At 33.3% G+C, this 16,571-nt stretch overlaps 2 protein-coding genes and 1 long non-coding RNA gene across 6 annotated transcripts; 2 read left to right on the top strand and 1 right to left on the bottom strand.

Moving 5' to 3' along the window:
* Positions 1–90: 90 nt before the first annotated feature.
* Positions 91–5,818, bottom strand: LOC104702583 (sulfate transporter 1.2). Of its 2 annotated transcripts, none has more exons than XM_087457176.1 (13): positions 5,175–5,818; positions 3,099–3,437; positions 2,959–3,007; positions 2,655–2,862; positions 2,390–2,564; positions 2,239–2,304; positions 2,007–2,120; positions 1,778–1,894; positions 1,274–1,687; positions 991–1,181; positions 815–900; positions 632–708; positions 91–509 (listed from the first exon to the last, which is right to left on the bottom strand). In XM_087457176.1, exons 2-13 carry the CDS (start codon positions 3,423–3,425, stop codon positions 366–368), a joined length of 1,968 nt encoding a protein of 655 aa, XP_087313302.1. In that variant the 5' UTR covers positions 3,426–3,437; positions 5,175–5,818; the 3' UTR covers positions 91–365. The 2 variants fall into 2 exon arrangements, with proteins under 2 accessions (XP_087313302.1, XP_010416766.1); XM_010418464.2 differs by lacking the exon at positions 5,175–5,818 and adding an exon at positions 3,527–3,748.
* Positions 227–6,145, top strand: LOC147941768 (uncharacterized). The gene is made up of 2 exons (XR_015561185.1): positions 227–542; positions 5,741–6,145. It is a non-coding gene; the product is annotated as an uncharacterized LOC147941768 (long non-coding RNA).
* A 4,379-nt stretch (positions 6,146–10,524) lies between these two features.
* LOC104702582 (sulfate transporter 2.2) lies at positions 10,525–16,543 on the top strand. 3 transcript variants are annotated; one of them, XM_087459543.1, is made up of 13 exons: positions 10,900–11,289; positions 11,374–11,422; positions 11,508–11,715; positions 11,824–11,998; positions 12,104–12,169; positions 12,265–12,495; positions 12,582–12,708; positions 12,896–13,182; positions 13,762–13,955; positions 14,042–14,136; positions 14,220–14,296; positions 14,435–14,551; positions 16,487–16,543. In XM_087459543.1, the coding sequence occupies exons 1-13, from the start codon at positions 10,987–10,989 to the stop codon at positions 16,541–16,543; spliced, it is 1,986 nt and encodes a 661-aa protein (XP_087315669.1). In that variant the 5' UTR covers positions 10,900–10,986. The 3 variants fall into 3 exon arrangements, with proteins under 3 accessions (XP_010416764.1, XP_087315669.1, XP_087315668.1); XM_087459542.1 differs by lacking the exon at positions 16,487–16,543 and adding an exon at positions 15,619–15,902; XM_010418462.3 differs by lacking the exon at positions 16,487–16,543 and having other exon boundaries at positions 10,525–11,289; positions 14,435–14,707.
* The last annotated feature ends 28 nt before the right edge of the window (positions 16,544–16,571 follow it).

Below are 16,571 nucleotides of genomic sequence, written 5' to 3'. Positions count from 1 at the left end.
AACCAAATTATTTCAGATAAAATAAATCTCCACGTTGGACATCCTAATCATAGTTGTTCACACACTTTTGGGGTTTTTAAACTGATTAGATAGAAAATTCAAAATTTCAATTTACAATACTTTATTTAAAAAAAGTACAGTAGTAGAACAACAAGATGGGGACCCAGAGGTCAACTTTACACTTGACCCCTTATCTTCTAATACGATAGAAGAATCATAAACAAAAGGGTCCAAAGACCAAAATTACAATTGAAGGCAAGAGTCACTTTCTTTACTCTACTGTACAACACTTAGAGAGAGCATCTCCCTCTTCTTCTTCTTCTTCTTCTTCTTCGTCATTATCTTCTTCTTCTTTCTTGTAAATTTTATACCTCGTCGGAGAGTTTTGGACAGCAAGCATCAACGGCGTCAGCTACCGTCAGATAGATATTGTCTTCTCCTAACATGTCGGCAAAGTGTGACAAGTGTAGCTTGCCTATCACCAACGGTCCAGGATTCGCCAGAATCAACTGTTGGTTATCACAAACACACAGAATCATCAGGTAAGTATACTCTTCTTTAACTAATTCACTTTGATTGCTGAGTTAGAATAGATTATATAGTCTCTTAATTCATGTCTGTTTATATGTACCTGAATGTCTCTTTTTTGGAGAGACTTGTATAAGTCTTCTAAGGCATGGATTCCGCTAGTATCGATGTCCGTAACAGCTGAAAAAAATAATGGTGTCCGTTTAATCTTTGTTTATATAAGAAAATAAAAATATTGACACTAATTAATTAAGAAGGAAGTAATTAGGAGTAATGTTTAACTTACGTGACATTTCGATGATGAGAAACTGAATCCTGGGTAGGCTTGTTGCCTTTACCTTTTCTTCTTCCTCATGTAGCCATCTCTGAATCCTGTAAATTACAAGGGTTTCCGAATTAACATTCTTGTGAACCAAGTAACTGTTCTTGGTTAAGATTAAAACTTTTGTTTTAAGGTTTTACCTTTCTCTAACGTAATTTGAGTTGGAGAAGTAGATAGCAGAGTCAACACGAATAGTAAGAACCCCTGGAACCATAGTGGCTTCAGGATACTGTTGAATATTTCTGTAAACCGAAGTTCTTGGAATATTTCCGAGAACTGCAGTTCTAGGCCTTGTTACTTGCAAAAGGATCTTAGCAAACGAGATAGAGACCTGTCCACAAATAAATTCACTTTAACATCAGCAAATTAACAACAACATAATCATCATGTATAGAGGGTTTCGTTTTCTTGAGATGTACGTACCGCAATGAGAAGTCCGATCTCAACGGAAACAAAGATGACGCCAAAGAAAGCTCCCATACAAGCGACGAAATCGAGCTTATCGACCTTGAAGATCAAAATAGCAGCTTGAATATCTATCAATGGAATCACGGCGTTGATGATGATAGCTGCGAGGATGGCGTTTGGAGTGTACTTAAAGAGAGGTGTGAGGAAGAGCAATGTCAAGAGAACGACGATTGACATTATTATGTTGGAAACCGCTGTTTGACATCCAGCCATGAAATTGACAGCTGATCTTGAGAACGATCCAGTAGCAACGTAGCAAGAAGACATCGATCCTACAACGTTCATCATGCCTAATGCTACCATCTCTTTGTTACCGTCGATTTGGTAGTCTTTCATCGCAGCAAAGGTTCTTCCAATCGCTACAGCTTCCTGTCAAAACAGTTTTGAAATATTCGATGAGGAAATTTCGCTTATGGATTTGAGAGATTGAAGTCTGAGTCATTGGTTTGGACTACTTACTGTTAAAGCGACCATGCCACAGACTACACCGATGCGGATGCCCTTAGCAAGGTTATCACCGGAGAAGTAGATTAGATGGAAAGAGGATGGGTTGATACCTTGGTCAAGGTGTTTCACCTTCATTCATCAAAAAAAAAAAAAAAAAAAATGAGACATTGTATTTAAGTATTAACACGATGTTGAATAGTTTGAGGCGCAAGTAACTACTTAGATTAGGTTGAGATCTTACGATTTGAACTCCTTGTTTGTCTGCTCTGGTTATGTAGACAAAGAAGGTAGAAATGATAACTGATATTAATGGCGCAGTCGCTGGCACCCAGAACAGTTTCTTGCTCTTCTTCCCCTGTTTCAGCATTAGGTCAAGAGAGATCAGAATCAAATCGAAACAAAAGAATGAATTAAACTATTCGATGTTTTTTGTTTTATATATATATATATATATATATATATATATATCTTACAATGAATTTAGAGGTGAGCAGGAAGGTCAAGAACGATGCACCAATGAGTATAGTCTGCCAATTCCACTGCAGAGCCCAAATGATACAAATTAGTGAAAGGATTGACAAAGTAGTGTTTAGATTAGATAAAAAGCAGAAGAAGGATTCTTACGCCGTGATGAGCCGAGCTGAAAACGGAGTCAAGAACAGCAATGATATCGGTTTTCTTGGTGAATTTCTTGATCCCGAGGAAGCCTTTAAGCTGCTGGAGAGCGATGGTGATGGCTGCACCACCCATGAAGCCCACCACAGCCGCGTGTGATAGGAAATCGATCAAGAACCCTAACCTGAGAGTAGTAAAGAAGAAGATGAACATTTTTAAGAGCCTTTTTCTATCGTCAAATAAGAAAGATAGGGATAAAGAGATCAATTTTTACCTGAAGAATCCAAGGGCTGCTTCGGTGATACCGGCGAAAAACGTGGCAGTGAAGGCAAGGCGGAGATATTCATCAGGACTTGTGTTTGGATCAATCTCAGCTCGTAGCAAAGTGCCTATCAATAGAGAAACCACAGCAACGGGTCCAATTGCTATATCCCTCGAACTCCCCATGCAAGCATACACCAATGGAGGAACGAAACTAGAATCTGTAAAATCAAGATCAACCATATTTGATTTTATCCTCTGTTTTTCAAATGAGGTCAAGTGTGATTAATTAAAGATCAAGTCAAAATCAAACTTACATAAACCGTATTTAGGATCAAGATTAGCCAACTTAGCGTATCCAATATCCTGTAATCACCATGGAATATAAGCAACGAAGCAAGTGTATAGATAACTTGTGATACAAGTAATAGTGATACTTGAGTTTAGGGCTTTTCACCTGAGGAATGCAGAGACTTGCGATGGTTAAACCGGAGATGAGATCGCCTCGAAACTTCTTGAGATTATAGTCACGTCCCCAATCGAAGACAGGGAAGACGGACCGGAGACCGAGCATGAACTGCTTGGACCTAGGCTGATCCTTAAAATCCCTTAGAGGATCATCGTGGAAGAAAGTTTCTTTGAATGTGTACATGAAATCCTTGAACATGTTTGGCTTCGGTGGGATCCCAACCTTATGCCGGGTGGGAGAAGATTTGATCGGAAGATTTCCACCGTCCGTAGCCGGACTTAGATCTCCGTCTACAGGGTGAGCTCTCGACGACATAGCTAGGTCTCTCTGCAAACAGAACAAGAGACTTAGTTAAGTTAGTTTGTTAAGTTTTTGAGATGATATCAATAGTGTGAATGGGAGTAATGGAACCGAACCAGGAGAAAGATAGATAGATAGCTGGAAACGTGACTAAAGTGGATATTTTGGGTTGAAAGGTGACTTTTAAGTGTGATTTTAGAGCAACATTGATGAACCCTTATTTATAACGAAAATACTATGTGATATTAGTTTTTTTATTTAATTAAATGACAAGAGAGTGTCATCGTATATAATTGATGAATCTGGATTACTAAGAGACCAAGTACATTACGAAAATTGAAAAGTCTAACTAATAGATTTCGATTTTATATTTGGCTTGATCGACATTAATTAAGTTAAAACAAACCAAGTCAATGGTTTTTTGTGTTTTGTGTGCAAAACTGAAAACAATCTCAATTCAGTGATCTCGTTTACTTTCTGCCATTAGGAATAGGAGAGATCGTTGACTTGGATAGCCACGTGGTAGATAGTGAGATTTTAAAGAAATTATATATGGTTAGTGCCAACAGTTATCCCAAAATAAATGACGAAAATATAACGTTACTTACTAGCAGTTTTCAATACTTTAAATTAAGCTTAACTCGAAAGCAAACCCTAACTAATTAAATAGTATTAGAGCCCCGAAATTTCTCATCTTTTTTACCTTAACATAGATTTTGGAAACAAAACCTTAAAAAAAACATAGAAAACAAACCTAAACTGAACAGCAATTTAGAAAGAAGACCTAAGATTAAAGAAACTACATATGGGACCTAACTCATATATATATATTTCCCCACGAGATGTATTGTATCGAATCAGATAGATCTCGTTCTTTACCCTCGGTCTATATGTCCCCGAAATATAGCTTTCGAGCTTTTTATTCGGGGAAATATAGATTTCGAACTTTTATTTCGGGGACATATAGACCGAGGGTAAAGAACGAGATCTATCTGATTCGATACAATACATCTCGTGGGGAAATAGACCGTCGGCCCAACATATGTTCTATATTGGTGGTTCTAATTGGTTCTCAAAGTATGTATAGATGTTATTTAAATTGGTGCATATGTATAGGTTAGATAATAGAATGCATTAAAATCACTCAGTTTCCAGACAAAATCTTTAATTTGTGCAAGTTGATGAACGGTGGCTGGGTTAATTTCAACAAAATAGCCGCTATCGTTTTTTTCAACCAAAATTTTCCAAAGTAATTTTAACATATCAAAGCCAAATTCGATCACAAAAGCTGAAATAAATTAAAAAATCAACTTAAGTTTTCTCATATTCGTCTAACTAGTTTTTTTAATTCTTAAAAATAAAATAAAAAAAAACCTTTTGGTACAAGTTTAGGTTGGAGACAAAGTGAACACCACATGTGTTGACCTTGTAATGCAGACAAGTATGGATGATTGATAATGAGTTAACTAGTACCTCATCGAAATCCGAAGAAACAATCTAATTGTAAACTTCTTGCACCAGACGATACCTTCTAAATATTTTTCCTAGTTCTATGCATTATATTGTATACAGCCAATAATTACACACAAAATTAAACAACTGAAAAAAAATAAAATCAAAACCTTTAACCAGAATAAAAAACAAACTATGGCATATAAATGCACGTGTATTATTTGTATTAAACTAAAATTAGGTAGTGGGGATATAGTAACTAATATGAGATGCATAACCATTGATAGTTGGAAGGTGAAAACCACCACTAACCTGGAAAAGAAGCAGAAGAAGAATTCGATCTGTCTCTCTTTTTTTTCTTTTCTTTTTCTTATAGCTCTTTTTGCTCCAAAGATCTTTTTACGTGATTGATTTATTTAATTTGTTAAAAGCGAAAAGGGATTTTTCAAAAAGTAGGGAAAAGAACTAAAAAGAGATTTAAGAATTTAAGAAAAAGTACACGAGAGAGACACAGTTACAACCTCCCCTTTTTTAGATTTTTGGAAACGCCAGATTGTTTTACACTATTCTTTTCTAACTTGAAAACCAGCAAACCTGAATGATGTCCAGGTTCACTGAATCACTCTCTCTCAAATTATCAAAAATACAAAACCCTAATAATATTCAGAAAGAAAAGAAAAAAAGAGATAAACAATTTCCTGAGAAATTAGATTTTGCTTGAGAAACAGGGGGACAAAAAAAGAAAGAAGAAAAAGTATTTCACAAAAGTGAGGAGAACAAAAAAAATAGATCTGGGAATTTATATATTTGATTATTTAAATGAAATTAAAATTAAAATTACAAGAGATAAATATCGTTATTGTCAAATATTTTTCCAGGAAAAAAATAAAAATATAAGAGGTGATGATAATGACAGAAGTTATGGAAACTACAAAGCAAGAAGACCGAAGCGGTTCAGATCACTTGTTATTACGAAAGCGCCACTGGCTCCAAATCGAGAAAAAAAGCGAAAAGGTCAAAAGAAAGGAACCGATTTTTTTGGGGGCTAGAGTTGACCTTGAATCTGGACTAAAGTGTGGCTATGTTCGTCCTTACTACATTAGCCATTGACTACGTATTCGACACGCGCTAGATATAGTGCTTTGCTGGCTACAAGCTATTGGTTCTCCATGTTGGTTCACGGCCAGCCACACACACTAGTTTCTTTTTTTTATATTTTTTTATTCGTCAACTATCTTTCTGTGTAATAGACGTACTGATTTTTCTAAACAACTGTTGTATAAGTATCTGTTTCGATTTGTATACGTTATCATTAAACCTATACTATACGCACGCACGATTGAAGAAGGTATTAAGGTAACAAATGATTTGTTGTACTACCACAATATCACAACTCACAAGCGTAACCTTGTGATTAATGTATGCATATATTCATGGGCCAAGTTGAGATGAGAAACCAAGAAAAAAAAAACATCATGGGATGTAGGACCTAGTATTCTAGATAATAATAATGTCAACTGTTTTAGGACCTCATGCATGACTCATATGTTCTTGAAATCGATCTTATACCTGTTGTTGAAGGTAAACTAATTTATCATAATCTTTAGCATGACAAATTTGAGTACTCCTGTTCTTCCTCTGACGGTATAAATCATAAAGTTTATCGCAATTTTGCATATATATATATTTTCATATGTTATGCGATATCATCATATTTGGATTTTTTTCTTTTTTTCTTTCGTTAAACTGCGGAAGTTCAGACCTTTAGTTCATAACTTCATTTGATACCCAAAACCAGTTTTTACTCCATTCCGATTTAAAGAATGTATTTCCATCACAAAAAGAGATTGAAACCGAAGAAAGTACAAATAAATCAACCCCATTATATATACTATATATAACTATCAGTAGGTCATCATCCCTTTCATATTCATATCTATGAAGTTTACTATATATTCATATCTATGAAGTTTACTATAAGTTTACTTAGATCATATATATGTCACCAGTCACGTAAAACTACTATAATTTTTTTAAAACTAACATTAATGTTCTATGTATAACATCCTACGATGATTAAGAATTGTGACAATCATATTAGACATTGTGAATAAAAAATCGGTACTTTGCCGACCAGAAAAAATAAATCGATCGGTTATCTTCTTATATTCGGGGGACATATATAATCAACTAGAATTTGCTTCTTCTTGATAGAAGTACAAATCTGCAATATTTAAATTTTCAGGTGCCGCCCAAAAAAGGTTAAAATATTTAACAAGTCAACCGTTCAGAACAAATATATTTGTACATGAATTGTAATTAATTATATATGCATTTATTATTAGTCACGATGACAAAAAAAAATATTATGTTCGTATGATATGTATGTTAGCTTTGCTTTAAAAAAGATTTTTTTTTAAAGAGTATGCATGTAACTATGTATGTTAGCTTGGTTGGTTAGAACTCTCTTATATAAACAAAACATTTATAAGTTTGTTTGGTTTGCATAAGCTATTAAGGATATTCGTAAAATAATATTGATTGGTCGATATCAACTACCAAGTAATGCATCATTTGCACGTAAATTATTAGAATAGACACTGCAACATCTTTAGTTAACATAAATAATAGTATTTACAGTAATTGCAAGTTGCAAAGAAAGATTTTTAAAAATACCTTTTTCCAATACTACTTTTCAAAAATGTTATTTTCTAAATTAAAAAATACTACTTAAAATTTGATATTAATTTAAATATGTGTGTAAACTTATTAAAATATGCAGTCTCCGAATAGTAGTTGCTATCTAGAAATATCTTATAAACCTTATAAAATTTTATATTTAATAAAATATATTTTTGAAAATTTGATAGATAAAAGAGATTTTTTGAAAAGAGGTATATACCGTTAATTTGTAAAAAAAGGAAAAGAAAAGTATATCAAAAGGGATATTTCTAAAAAAAAAATTATATTTGTAAGATATAAAATCAAAATATACAAATTGAATAATTTGTTTTGCAAAAGTATTCAATCGATTTATATATAATAATAGTAATTAATAATCATGTATCTTAAAAAAACATTGTGATAGAATGAATGAACTTTAACAGAGAAAGAATAATATTCCGCAGCCCTTTGGCCTCTTCTGCTACTGCCAATATAAAATACATTATTGTATGTAGCATTTCTAAAACGATATGGTGGGATAAATTTGCAAAACAAAGAAGAAGAAGTTCTCTATCGCAAACGCCGACAAAAAAAGAAAATTTTGGTAAATACTTAATAGTGCTATGAAATTAAACGCAGCAAACAAATACTTAATAGTACTATGAAATTAAGAAACTTATGAGCTTTTGGTTGTAATGAGTCAGTCACGACTGAGATTTATTGTTCTCTTGTTTTATTTTTTGCCAAGAAAACAATTGTAAGGGTGGAAACACTACTAATTCATTTTATACGATATTTGCAGTTTAGCAAAAAAAAAAAAAAGAAATTAAACGCAGCAACCGAAGTTGTTTGCAAAATGTTATGTTTACAGACGTACGACAGCAGCTAATCCAATCTGAATCCAATCAACTATTTAATCACATGTTGTTATAAAGTATCGATGAAAATAGTTATTAAGGCACCGTCGATGGACGCGGCCACACGTCGAATTTGCTTTTTAGATAAAGGTGTCATAATGTGTATTTTCTTTGTTTAAATTTTAATGTTAAGTTTATATTCAAAGAAAAACAAAGATTTTCACGTAGAAAAATCTATCCCTGATGTTGTAATGTGTTATCTTTATCAAAAGAAAGTCACAAAAAAAGTATCATAATGTGTTATCTCGGTGAATAGATTCGTTTGGTACAGAATTGCATTTTTTAAAAAAGATATCGTGATTACTGGAACATCCGTGTGGCTAAAAGCATGTTAATTATTACTAAGATATTATAGCTTGAGCCGGGTTTTATCATTTAGATGATCATTGATTGGTGAAGTTTCATGTCATGACAACTCGGAAACTAAGCGAACTTAGTTAACGACATAACCCTATTGCACATTTAATACTTTTCCAGCTGTCCGCATTGCTAAATTGCACATCCCCGGTTGTGATACTGTCTTTGAAGATAGTCATCTGGGAGATCATATCTCAACTCTGTTGTCCATGTGACACCAAATTGTTCTAGTTTACTTATAGTAAATAACACAGTGCATCCGATCCGAAACATGGCGCCGTCCAATATCTTTAACATTTTTTTTACCATATTACATTATCACTCATTTTTTACTCATACCATTGATCCGCAAACTCTCACATAAAATGAATTGGCTTTCTGGAGTTGCGTTGGACCAAAGAATCCCACGTACGAGTCTATGACAATGACCTTAAAGTAACTAGTTTGGAGGATTCTGGTGGATGAAAAAGACTGAATTAGTGTAGAAGTGAATAAGAGTGGTTCATAGTGAAAAGATAAGAGAACATATATGACTCATGCTTAGATCATGACAATACAATAAATAGATTCCATTGGTTTTGATAATAGTAACAAAAAAATTCGAGAACGAAAACAAAGTGGACCGAACGTGCCCTATGACCACATCTCATCCGTTCATTTCCATATTCTTCCATATAAAAGGATAAAGAGAAAAAGAACCAAAACAGAAAAGAAAAGAACAATCAAATCTTGAATAATCGCATTTCTTTTCGTCTTCTTTTACCTTCGAAATCAATTATTGTATAGCGTGCCTTCTTGGTCCATCAAACCAATTTTGTTTTATTTGGCAACCCGGACGTCTCCACTTAAATATTCGTTTTGGATTAGAGCTCGTATGTTATCTAATGTTGATGATTTGGATATTGACTTGTCTGTTAATTTCTGGAAATTTTTGTAAAGAATAATACTGATTAGTAAATGTTGGAAAAAGTATAAGAAATTAAAATTTACCTGACCCTCCAAGGTTGGTCTGTTACAATCGCATACTTTTAATATTCGTTGCGCTCATATTTTCAAAAGTTGATTAGAAATTCTTAATGAATAAATAAAACAATTCATGATTTTATAAATATTGGTAGAAATGTATCATCTTTTCATAATTAGTAGGTTAATAATACGTACTGTTGATGAAACTTTTTCCATTAGTGTCTGGTGATCTCAGGCACACATGTGGTTTTTGGTGTTTACGAAGGTGGATCAGCCGGTATGCTATCAATTTCAGTCCATAATACAGCTGCTATTAACCAATGAAATATATTACGCGTTTTTTCTCTTGATTTTGTACGAGTGATCCATAATTTTTTTACTTTATTCAATCATCAATGTGTTCGCGATGCCAAAATGGCCACAATGTTATACATACAAAAAAAAAAAATGGTCACAAGATAGTACTTTCTGATCTTCACCTGACTAATATTCTTAAGATTATGTACGGCGACCGTGATACATTACGACAAAGTTATCATGTATTTGCAACATGCCCTCTTGTTGGTATGTTCATTTTTATAAGTCAAAATCAAAAAAATATACATTCGGATAACAACATTCGATGTATTATACAATAAATAATTACAAATAAATCAACATATAGGGGAAAGGTACGTTACTAATTTTTTTAGATATTATTAATAATTTTTTTTAATGTTTTTTGTCTTCACATAAGCATTCACTTGGAAACTAGTGTTATACTGTTATTAACATCAAACCAGGAAATAAGAATGTTACATCATAAATCATAAATCACTCAGAGTGTCAAATTATGTGCTCTAACGAAATCTCCAGCATAAGAAAAAAAAAAACATTCTTATAACTAAAACTATTGTTTCTTTGAAAACATATTTACAAGTTCAAAATCCTATAATTTTAACATTAAAAAATTAGTATTTTCTAAAGTTAGCATTAAAAAATTAGTGTAATCTTTATTATTTTCTACATAAAGTAACAGCTTTTTTTTGTTGAACAACAAAAGTAAAAGATTTTAAGTTATGCATTTAATTAAGGACCAAAGACTAAGGACCAAAGTTTGGAATTAAATATTTTCTATTTAAGTTTTATGACAATGGCAGTATATATATATATAGAGAGAAGGCTTAAGACAGAGCTTAGTTCTCTATCACACACTTCCAAACCCCACAAAGATAACAAAAATGGGCATAGAGCTTCAGAGCCACCATGAAGACGGCCCTTCCGAAGAGCCGATATCGCGGTGGCTGGTAGATACTCCGGTGCCACCAAGCATGTGGCAAGAGCTTGCTGGGTACATAAGAAAAAATGTGTTGTCCAAGAAAGATAATAGGAGGAACAAGACGAAGAGCTCATCATCAAACCCTGTTTACTCTTGTCTTAAATCGTTGTTCCCTATACTTATCTGGGGAAGACAATACAAACTCAACTTGTTCAAGAAAGATTTGATGGCTGGTCTCACTCTCGCTAGTCTTTGCATTCCTCAGGTAACTTTACTCACTAATTACAATATATGTCGATATAATCAATGTTGGATTCTTATAGATACATTTTTAAATTTCATTTTTCAGAGTATAGGATATGCGAATTTGGCTGGACTTGATCCAGAGTACGGTCTATGTAAGTCCAAAACTCCAGTTGTGTATAGTTCCTTAGGTTTTGGCAGAGAATTGAATTGAATTTTATATATAAATATAAATAACAGATACAAGTGTGGTACCACCTTTGATATATTCGACGATGGGAAGTTCGAGAGAGTTAGCCATTGGTCCTGTGGCTGTTGTTTCCCTTCTGCTTTCGTCAATGGTTCGTGACCTTCAAGATCCGGTCACCGATCCAATTGCTTACAGGAAAATTGTCTTCACGGTCACGTTTTTCGCTGGCGCCTTTCAAGCCATCTTTGGACTCTTCAGGCAAATTGCATAGAGATTCATTATATATTTATATATTCGCGGACCAAACGACGACGACAAAGGTGTATTAATCTGATAAAAAAGTATATGTTTATTATATTGTATCAGGTTAGGGTTTTTGGTGGACTTTTTGTCACATGCTGCACTTGTTGGGTTCATGGCTGGTGCTGCCATTGTCATTGGTTTACAACAACTCAAAGGTTTATTTGGTTTGTCTCATTTTACCAACAAAACCGATATAGTTTCGGTTTTATCTTCGGTTTTCCACTCGCTTCACCATCCGGTACGAACGGGTTTTTATTTTATTTTTCCGTCTTAGTTCTTTTGGTTAAATTTGTTTGTAAGTGAGGAATATTGTATTTATCTCAAATATTAATTATTTTTGCAGTGGCAACCTCTGAACTTTGTCATCGGTAGTTCATTCCTAATCTTCATTCTCCTAGCGAGATTTCTCGTAAGTAAATTCATTTTTTTCATATATTAATACCATCCACATCAAAAGTAGTTGTATTTATTAATTCATTTGGATTGGTTTTTATAAAAACTCAGGGGAAAAGAAACAAGAAATTGTTTTGGATACCGGCAATGGCACCGCTGATATCAGTCGTATTAGCAACACTAATCGTGTATTTAACCAACGCTGAGACACGAGGGGTTAAAATTGTAAAACACATTAAACCAGGGTTTAACCAACCTTCGGTTAACCAGTTACAATTCAGCAGTCCACATCTCGGTCAAATCGTCAAAATTGGTCTTATTTCTGCAATTATCGCACTCACGGTTAGTATAATATTCTATTATTCCTCTGTGGACTATGGGATTTATCACTGATTAATCTGTAATTAAATGAACTAATTTCAATACAGGAAGCAATTGCAGTGGGGAGATCGTTTGCGACGATCAAAGGGTATCGTCTGGATGGGAACAAAGAGATGATGGCTATGGGATTTATGAACATCGCTGGCTCTTTTACTTCTTGCTATGTGGCTACCGGTAAAAATTTTCCTTTTTTTTTTTTTTTTTTTTTTTTTTAAACTTCCGGTTTTATTAATTTACATAACAGAAGTTAACCGGTTTAGTAGTATTAAAATAAGGCATGCTCACTTTTTGATAAATGTTGTATATTATTATTAGTAACGGATACGGATCACGTATAGCTTATGTTTTCTATCAAAAACAGGGTCATTCTCAAGAACGGCAGTGAATTTTAGCGCTGGCTGCGAGACGGTAGTTTCGAACATTGTAATGGCGATTACAGTGATGATTTCGCTAGAAGTATTAACGAGGTTTCTCTACTTCACACCAACGGCGATTCTCGCGTCCATAATCCTGTCGGCGCTTCCAGGTCTCATTGATATCTCTGGCGCTTTACATATTTGGAAACTCGATAAACTCGATTTTCTTGTCCTTGCTGCTGCCTTCTTCGGTGTCCTCTTTGCCTCAGTCGAGATCGGTCTTCTTCTTGCCGTGAGTCTTTCTTTCTCCTTCACTACTCTATTTCTTTTTGTTTCTTTCTTAAAATCTTATCCGGAAAAATACAACAAAATATTGATTGATTGGGGGGGGGGGGGGGGGGGGACCTAACGGGTCGAGGTTAAGTCAACTAAACTCTCTATCAGATCATATCATGTGATCAAAATTTACAGGACTAAAAGCGTCAATATCTCATATATAATTAACCAAATAAATTTGTATAGATTAAGCTACTAGGCCGACCAAATTCGCTGTCTATAGATAGACCCTCAAAGACAAAACATAGCAATAGTGTATAATGTTTTCAGTCAAGTGGCAATATTTATTACACATATTTTGTTGGGTCACAAAAATGAAGTTGGGTTGTTGATGAGCACAACAAATTACCTTTGACAATGGACTATTTCAAAGAATAATCAGTTTCTAATTCAAAATTAATTGATCTTTTCTGAGATGATGATTTTTCAACTTATTTATTTATCGCATACCAAATTCCATTTTCGTACGGATTTGGGGGGTTTATATCATGTAGAAAAAAATGAATTTAGTTTGAGTATTTGTATATTTGTGTAGGTGGGGATATCGTTTACCAGAATAGTGTTAAGTTCGATAAGACCAAACATTGAGGCCTTAGGGAGGTTGTCAAAAACAGATATATTCGGTGACATAAATCAGTACCCAATGGCTACTAAGACTCCAGGACTATTGACTCTTCGAATCAGTTCTCCTTTGCTATGCTTTGCCAACGCCAATTTTATTAGAGACAGGTTAATTTCTATTTCACTATTTTTTCATTAATTTACTCGTATGTACACTTTGATGACTTTTTATTTACTTTTTCTTTAACTTTCAGAATATTGAATTCAGTTCGAGAAGTAGAAGAAGAGGATAATGAACAAGAAGTTCCAAAAGATAAAGTTCTTCAAGTATTAATTCTCGACATGTCTTGTAAGCCTCCACATTCTATGATGCTAATTTATAGATTTTCTAAATGATATATCTAGTAAAAATTTAACAAAATAATTGTAAAGGCGTGATGGGCATCGATACATCAGGAGTAGTTGCACTTGAAGAACTACATAAAGAGCTGGCTTCTAATGACATCCGGGTAGATTATTGAAATTTTCTCGCATAAACTACATATTATATGCATATGCTCCATCAAATGTTATTCATTCACTTGTTACATAGGTGGGTTCGTTGGTTATTCAACTTACAAATTTTCCTTTATGCTTTGGGAATTCAGTTAGTGATCGCTAGTCCGAGATGGAGGATTCTTCACAAATTGAAGCGAGCAAAATTGGAGGAGAAAGTGAAAGAAGAAAATATATTTATGACAGTTGGAGAAGCCGTAGATATACATGTAAGAGCAAGATCTACGTCACATGATTTGTGTTGATATATGTGAACCTTCACAACCAAAACGTATAATCTAGTGGTTTGTGATAATATTGTTTTTGTGTCGTATAATAGCCTAATGGCTAATAGTTTTTATAAAATCTACACATGACTAATTAAATAGTATAGATCCCAACGCAAATGACTTATTAAACCTTCAATCTAATGAACCGTCACTGTGTTTTTTTCTGGAATAAAACTATGAAATAAGTTTTAATGGCAATATCATATGTTATGTATGTTTTCTTCTTGTAAAAGAATGTCACCTCAACGATTGCTCTAATGATGCATTTACAAATCATCCGTAAAAGATTTTACATATTGTATTTTCTTCTATGGTTGATAATTGATATCTAAATCAATTACATTCCTAAGTTAATTAAAAAGAAAAAAAATCATATTCACTCCTAAATTATAAAACCTGTAATAAAATCTTGATATAGTGTTTTTAAGTCACAAAATTATAGCCGTTGAAGGTCGAAGGACAATCAAATAGGGAAAAATGTCATTTAAACCATGAACTTTCAAATTTTGGCCATTTAAACCATAAATTTTGTTGTAGGATATTTAAAACATCAATTTTTGTTGACTAGTTTTTTTAAACATGAAGTTTCGTTGACCAAACTAAAAAAGACATAACGTTAAATCTGATAATTAACTTACTAACAAACATTACTATGTCGTTAATCACTGCGTTACTGACAAAAAGACGTCGTTTTAATGGAAATTTTAATTCGAAAAAATGTCATTTAAACCTTGAACTTTTTAATATAGGTCATTTAAACCATGCACTTATAAATGTATGTCATTTAAACAATGAACTTTCAAATTTGTGTCATTTAAACCATAATACATGAAAAAAATGATCAATCCTTCAAACTCTAGTGTCCTAAAACAAGATGATTAATCCTTCAAACTCTAGTATAGTGTCCGAATAAATGAAAAAGACTCAAGACAAATATAAAAAGACACAAAATACATGACAAAGATCGAAAAAGAAGGATGAACTGATGTTCCTCATTCTCTTTTCAGAATCGCATCATGGGGCAGAGTCGAAAAAAGAAGAGAGAAACTAAACTAGGGTTCAACGGTTTAGCCGGTTAAGCTTATATACTTCTGCAGTTTCTAATAAACCTACTGAACCAAAATCCAATTATCCAAATAAATTGCACCGAACGGTTAGGTTTTCTCTTTTCGATTTGCTTCGATAACCAAAATTTTCAGGTTGTCTAGTTTTCACCTAACGCCCAAAACAAGTTCATGGTTTATATGACAGATGTTTGAAAGTTCATGGTTTAAATGACATACATTTACAAGTTCATGGTTTAAATAACCTATATTTTAAAGTTCATGGTTTAAATGACATTTTTTCGAACTAAAACTTCCATTAAAATGACGTTGTTTTGTTAGTAACAGTGTGATTAACGGCATAGTAACGTCTGTTAGTAGGTCAATTATCGGATTTAACGTCATGTTTTTTTGATTTGGTCAACGAAAATTTATGTTTAAAAAAGCTAATCAACAAAAGTTGATGTTTTAAATAGCCTATAACAAAGTTCATAGTTTAAACGGCCAAAATTTGAAAGTTTATGGTTTAAATGACATTTTTCCCCTATCAAATATTGACAAAATAAAAGTTACGCGTATCGGTTAATCTGAATGTTAATTTGTCATTGATTTTGTATTCCGGTTTTTAATTTTTCTATTCCGGTTTTGTACTCTATTGATTTTTTCCGTGGCAATTCTTAATTCGTTCAAAGAACAAAACCCTTAAATCTCTCCCATACATTTCTAACCAAAACTCTCTTTCTTATACCTAACTTCTCCTTCTTTCATGGTTCTCTTTTCTCTCGTCCATACATTTCTCATACATATACGCACTTTTGCCTCCAATGATCAGATTCTCGCATTCACGCAGAAAAAAGAAAGAGAGAAGAAAGCAGAATCTTTGAATTAGTTAATGCTGTTGATCGAGTCAGAAAGAC

This window comes from Camelina sativa, chromosome 7 (assembly GCF_030686135.1).
Source record: "Camelina sativa cultivar CO46 ecotype springtype chromosome 7, ASM3068613v1".
Classification (NCBI taxonomy): domain Eukaryota; kingdom Viridiplantae; phylum Streptophyta; class Magnoliopsida; order Brassicales; family Brassicaceae; genus Camelina; species Camelina sativa.
This window is presented reverse-complemented; position numbering and strand designations above follow the sequence as displayed.